The sequence below is a fragment of the Erigeron canadensis genome, chromosome 8 (genome assembly GCF_010389155.1).
Source record: "Erigeron canadensis isolate Cc75 chromosome 8, C_canadensis_v1, whole genome shotgun sequence".
NCBI classification, from domain to species: domain Eukaryota; kingdom Viridiplantae; phylum Streptophyta; class Magnoliopsida; order Asterales; family Asteraceae; genus Erigeron; species Erigeron canadensis.
The window spans coordinates 43,062,434-43,069,153 of NC_057768.1; the positions used below are offsets into that span (position 1 = coordinate 43,062,434).

At 38.2% G+C, this 6,720-nt stretch overlaps 1 protein-coding gene across 1 annotated transcript; it reads right to left on the reverse strand.

The window, feature by feature from the left end:
* Nucleotides 1-4,462: 4,462 nt before the first annotated feature.
* Nucleotides 4,463-5,554, reverse strand: LOC122610919. Its single transcript, XM_043783873.1, has one exon. It carries the CDS (start codon nucleotides 5,552-5,554, stop codon nucleotides 4,463-4,465), a length of 1,092 nt encoding a protein of 363 aa, XP_043639808.1.
* Nucleotides 5,555-6,720: the final 1,166 nt, after the last annotated feature.

Consider the following 6,720-nt stretch of genomic DNA (forward strand, 5'->3'; position numbering starts at 1 on the left):
TGTATGCTAATTATTTTAGGTGGTGGAAGAAAACAGGTAGTTGTTATACAGTACTTAAATGCATAGGTATCCATTTACCGTAAAAAGTTGTCACTTTTAGGCGCAATCCAAAGATCATTGGGCCGGTCTCGATTATGCCAGAAAGTGTTTGCCCTTCGTTATCATCAAACGTATTCCATAAAGTCAGTAGCAAAAGCATCTTGCTACATTAAAATAATGGACGGTTAGGTACATAGCATGGAATACCGATGTAAGTGGTTAAGGCATCTTACTCTTCATCGACGATGACAATATCCCTTGTAGTAACATTCGGCGATCCTTGCTCTTTACTGGGAAAGCATTGCAGAACTATACCCCGAACATCTAAATGTAGAACATAAATAGGTTGAAGTGTTGTACTAATTAAGTAGGTAAATAAAATGCAAATTGGGTTAGAAGAAAGAGAAATTACTATGGAGGGTGTCCGTGTCAGCATATTTGTGTAGATCAGTGAACTTCGTAAAGTTAAATTCACAATTCAGTGTCATTGGGATAGGATCAACTAATTCCTCAATAAGAGTTTTGTTGTTCAAAACCCAAGAGCATGGGTATGAGCTGATACGGTATTTTTGATCATTGCTAACAACTGCAGCATTTGAGATATAGTATCTCTTATATTGTGCTAATAGGTTTGCCAAAAGACGTACGTTGTTGCCATATATAAGTGCAATCAACTTGGTTCCCTACAATTAGTAGCAAATGCTAAACATGTCTGCAACAAGTGAGGCGATTCTTAAGAATATGAGAGAGACATAAGAAAGTTACCTCATAATCTACCAAGACTAATCTCCTAAACTCATTTTCTGACTGGCTCACTTGCACATGGCCATGTTCCAATACTTGTACAAGCACTGTCCAAGGTTTTTTAGGGTTAAGGTTAATGTCTAGCACATTTGAGATCCGTCTTGTCATTTTTCCTGTATTTGGACATTTACTTATGAGGAGAATTCATAAAATTAACAAATTAAGGAAAGAATAGATAATGTTTGTAAATTGCAAATAGTAATAATAATTCCAACACAGATACTTTATTGTTAAATGAATAAAACCAAGCAACCCTTCTTGAACAATTTAGAGCAACACTAAAGAGAATTTGAGAAAATTGTAACAGATCTATGTTACTTTTACCAACTGATGATAGTGAATAAAATATTTAAAATAGAGATTGCAATAAGGTAACAACAGTAAGGAGAAGGAAAAAGAGAGACCTTTTTTTGTTGTAAATCTGATAGGTGGTTTATTGTTTGAGATGGTTGAATTTGCGTTCTTATGAAGGCAAAAAGTAGAACATATCCCATATAATCAGGGCATCAGTACTTTTAAAGAGATTGTGTACACATAACTTATAGGATTGTGTGGGATTGTTTACATTTGGGTATGGGTAAGAGGGGTTGTGCAGGGTGAGGGGGTATGGGTAAGGGGTTGTTTTGCAGGGCAAGGGGTTCTCCATAGTTGTTAGGAATGTAAAACATTACCAATGTAATATAAAGATCTTAGCAAAAGATCTATGTCATTAAGAGTAATATTGGGAGTGGCTGGATGAAGAAAATTAGTATGTTTTTTTTAAAATAGTATTTTACTATGACACCTCCGTTTGTCAAACATGTTGATAGGTAACACCAAATAAGTTTTAATTTTCTTTTTCACCCTTTTATCTTTATACATATATATATACACACAAGTAATAAAGCAAATCAAAATAAATAAGTTGTCATAACAAACCATGGAATAAGTGCATAACCTTATGCATTATGTTGATCTTTAGACAACATAATTCACTTTAACAATTCTTGTGTTTTAAATTGCATCATTTAATGGGATCACATATCTTGTTAGAGATGTGCAACATGATCATCAAAAGCATACAAATACAAAACATGAGCTGACCTAAAGTGCAACATGTAAAGTAAAATATAAGTAGTTGTTTGGTTCAGTAGTACAGATTGCTAAGTCTGGTAACTTGGAAATCACAAATATATATACCAAATACAATTACGTAACTGGATCTTGGAGCTTGTATGACACGGTGCAGCGCATCTAAACAAAATAAGAGTTTAGTTTCTTGAAGATGTTAAGGTACGTCCAGCTCTGTTAAGTTTGAGAGAGAAAGAAGGCAGCCTTTGCACTTAGGCCCTTGAAACCTGGATGAAAGGTTCTTACGCTAACAAATGGCCAGTCGTCATAGGCTTTTTGAACTGTTGCTCGAAAGTAAATCAGGCACGTTCATGGGTGCCGCAAAAGCTACGCCACAAAGAAAGCGAGTCAATGAAAACAGACTGAAAGAGCAGAAACTGTTATGAACAGATAGTACTCACGTTTATGTAAGGCGCAACAATGACGAACAGGTGCGTTTTCCAAAAGCTATGAAAGTAATACGTGACCAGCATTAAGTGGCAGACCACCTGAGAAGGTGTCCAGACACTTTAGGTTGAATTAGAAATTTACATATAAGATTTACTTTCTAATGGCACAGGACAAATAAAATAGCATGGAAGATATATACTTACCAATATCGTCAGTGATTTGGAGAACTTCTTTATACACAATGTTCTTTGTTTCTCTAACGTTGGGAGCATCAAAGAGAGGTGGCCTAATCCGCACTTTTGCATATTCTGTTGTCCTTGCCCGTGAAAGTGCTACATAAAGTTGCCCGTGAGAAAAGACAGGTTCTTTTAGGTAAACGCCAACAAAATCAAGGGTTTGGCCTTGTGCTTTGTTGATAGTCATTGCAAAGCATAACCTAATTGGGAACTGAATCCTTTTGAATGGAACAGTATAATCCTCATCAGTTGGAGGAAAGGTATTCTATGTATAAAAACTTCTTTGCCAACAAAGTTTCAAAAGCAATCTCAGCATGTATGACGTTGCTTCTCAAATCTCTGCATATTAATCTAGTCCCATTCCATAATCCTTCAGTAGGGTTCAAGTTTCTTAACAGAATGATAGGCGAGTTTGGTTTCAAAAAAAGCCTATGAGGTGGCATACCATTTGGTGTAAGCGAATGCAAAAAGTCCTCATACTGAGTTTGGTCATTTGGATCTATCGTCTCATCAAAGCTTGCATATTCCGTTAGCTCACCTGGGAATTTTGTATCAAGAGGTCATTAATCTCATCAACAAATATATTTTTGGTTGTTAGTATGGCACGATTTAAAGCACATGAGCCACTAAAGGTCTGAATATTTGGGTAGACAGATTCAATGAGGGCATCTAAGGAGGCAGTTTCTGAATGTCTGTCAATGAGCATGGAGGCAGGAATGTTGATTAGGTCATTTTCATCCGTGGGTTGGGTTCCGTTGCCAATTTTGAGCAGAAACTCGCTGAAAGCAGGGTCTAACAAAGCTCTCATGTTCTCTTCCAAACGTAATATGTGAAGTGATGGCCATAATGGAGATTTAGTTAGACATGCAGCAATAGTTTCCGCCTTAGTACCCTTGCGCACCACGGGTAGTGTCTGTCTAAAATCTCCACCAAGCACGACAACCTTACCCCAAAAAGTTCCTTTGAATCCATGAGATCTTGCAAAAGATCATCTAAAGCCTCGATAGCGGTCCTTTTGGCCATTGGGGCCTCATCCCATATGATCAGCTTAGAGCCTTTAATTAGAGTTGTCAAAGAACTTTGTTTGCTAACTCTACAGGTTCCTCCTTCGACTAAGTCAAGTGGGATTTTGAATCTTGAATGAGCCGTCCTACCCCAGGGAGTATTGGCGCTGCTATGCCTGAAGTGGCGGTTGCCAGCGCTATATGTGTTTCTGATCTAATCTTTTGCTAATAAAGCCCTATACATATACGTTTTTCCCGTACCACCAGGGCCATCAACAAAGAAAGCACCACCTTCATTTGAATGTACTCTCCCAATTATTATATCGAAGGCTATTTTTTGCTTTTCATTGAGTTTTATTATTGTATCAAGATCTTCCTACGAGACTATAATACCTTGTTCAGCTCTAATTTCTCTTGTCAAATCTTGAAGGTCAGCATATGAGTATGCTTGTGGTGCCAGATCAAATTCATGAATGTTTCTGCCCATGGACTGTAAAAATCCATTGACCTGTAACAACGCCTGCTTTGTAGCTTCTCTATGTGTCATCTGGTTAAATCTTAATAGGTCTTCCACCATTAAATCTTCATAAGCTAACCACAGGGCTTGAGGGTTGTTGGGGCATGAATAAACCAGAAGGGTGGCAAAAAGGCGTCTAAGTTCATAGGGCAAGTGGAAAGTAGAGGCCTCTTGTAAACATAATTGCTGGCTATTATCATCTACCAAATAGCCACGTAACAAGCATGCTTCCCTAAAAGTGGTGGTCTGATGGGCATTAAACATTTTTAAATCACTGAAGGACTTAGGACAACAGACTTTTGACAATAGTATTCTCAAGTAATACCTTTCACCTTCAGTTGGATGAGCTGCTACTATTCGGCCTACAGAATCCCTAGGTCTCTATGTTTCCAAAATCTGTCCCCTTGCAGCCAAACAAAATGATCTGGGAACTCAGAGTAGGTCAAGTCCAAGTCTTGGGCCAACTTGTCAGTTCTATTCATAAAAAAAAATTCAGTAAGCATAGTCTTTCTCTGGACTGGATTATTCAACACATTTTTAGCTTTTTTTTTTTTTTTAAAAGTCAATGGCTGATAATTCTCTAAATGCAGCTGCAAATGTATAACAGCAGGTTTTATCTCACTCATTGCGAACCTGTAGAACCTCCATGTTGCTTCTGGAGCCGAAACCCATCTCCCTGACTGATATTGGTATATTTCATCTATCAGCGTGGAATCATTATTCGATGACACAGCAAAACTTATTCTATCACAACCTTTACATATGTACTTATATATATATTTGACTGCCTTTATTGTCGAGCATATTTCTACGTTGATATGACAATCAAACTTTGCTAGCAAGTAGGGATTGTATGGTATCACCCATCGGTTATCAAGTGTAGCTTTCCTAACTTTGACTGTCACCCCATTTTTTCGCCTCCGGTAGATCGGGTATGCATCAGATGTTTGAGTGGTCTCATTAGAATAAGGCCTCGGGTATGAGTTTTTGCAAGTACCATTCTTTTTCATACAAACATTATCAACGTTCAGTATACCACACGGGCCATGAAGCATGTGCTTGACAACCATTTTATACAAGTGAGGGTTATCCTTCTCATTTGGTATTTCTGTCGACACAATCTCATCATATTCTTCTGGCCTATACATCTTGCAGTGAGATTTCAATATAATGAGAAAATGTGCGTGTGGAAGACCTCTCTTTTGAAATTCTATAACATAAGTGTAGGTTGCTACTTCACCGAATATATGTTTCTTAAACAGGTCTTCTTTCAGCAATTCAAGCCTTGCATGGAAAGCTCTTACCACCAGATCTGCTCGATTCTGTGATTCTTCTTGCGGTATCAAAAGGTCTTTGATTTCTGGCCAATTTGGGTTACATGTCATTGTCAAAAATATATCGGGTTTTCCAAATTTTTGCACTAATGTCATGGCGTCTATGTATTTCTGACGCATGTTTCTTGGCCCCCCAATAAAGCTAGATGGAAGGATTATTCATTGGCCAACCTTTGAACCTTGGGTCTCACCTGCTGCTACTGCATCCACTACTCCTTGCAGATATTCTTTTCTAATTTCTTGTTGTTGTGTTCTGTAAAAGTCTAATCTTTGTGTTTCAAGTTTGACGTAGTTGTCAACTACATACTGTTGGAGGAGTCTACCAAACTGTAAGAGACACAATCTGTCATACTTCCTAATTTGGAGCTTGTAGCAATAATACTCTCTCATAGAGACATAATCTGCATCATTTGGGCCAAGACTGGCCAAAAGAAAGAGAGTGTGAATTTACCATTATGGCAGATAGGGTGACCCAAAAACAGTAGACATTAAAGGGTATTTGGCTTACCATCTTGTTCGTTGCACAACAAAGCCTCAACACTTTGAGCATTTTGGGGAGAAATAAGGGTTGCAGAACTAACATTGTTCCGCCTCGCCTTTTTTTGTTTCTGGCCTTTTTTAAGGATTCTCTGGTGCCAACCAAGTTCGCCAAACGGGAACATTAAAGGATACTGTAACGGGTCATCACAACCGTAATAATAATGTATTCTTCTAGAATGGTTGTTGTGCGTTTTAACTTCAATGTTCCTATGACCATGGTCCCCATCTTCTCCACCATCTATCCAAAGTGCTGCAACCTGTGAGACTTCTGGTTTATTGTACACTCTTTGATCTTGTGATGGAAGTGTTTTAAGGATTATCTGGTAGTTCTCCAAATGAGGAACGTTTTTAAGTGTTCGAAAGAAACAAGCATAAGGGTTTTGCAGAAGCACTTCCATGCATATGCCAATTGCTGGTTCAGATAGCCTTTCACAAGATGCTAGACGATTTTGCATTTCATGTTCAGTGTCATGGAAATAAAGCTGGAGGTTTTTGGCACCATCGTCACCGGGATGCAAATCATTTATGAAATGGTAAACTTGACCTTGCACCCTAAATGTGTAAATGCCCTTGTTCCTCTTGGCAAGGGTGGTATCTGACTTTACGCCCAAAGAAGTAAAAGCAAATAGGTTGTTATATGTCCTAATGCATGTTCTAAATGCCTTTGCTTCTTCTGATGGTGATGTCAAGAGTTGCTTCAGGATGGCTGGGAGTTCGTTGTTAGCCAAAACAACACGACCATTTGA

What these genes read in the sequence shown, in the direction of transcription:
- LOC122610919 (XM_043783873.1), bottom strand. Translation starts at nt 5,554, where the DNA reads ATGCGTCAGAAATACATAGACGCCATGACATTAGTGCAAAAATTTGGA.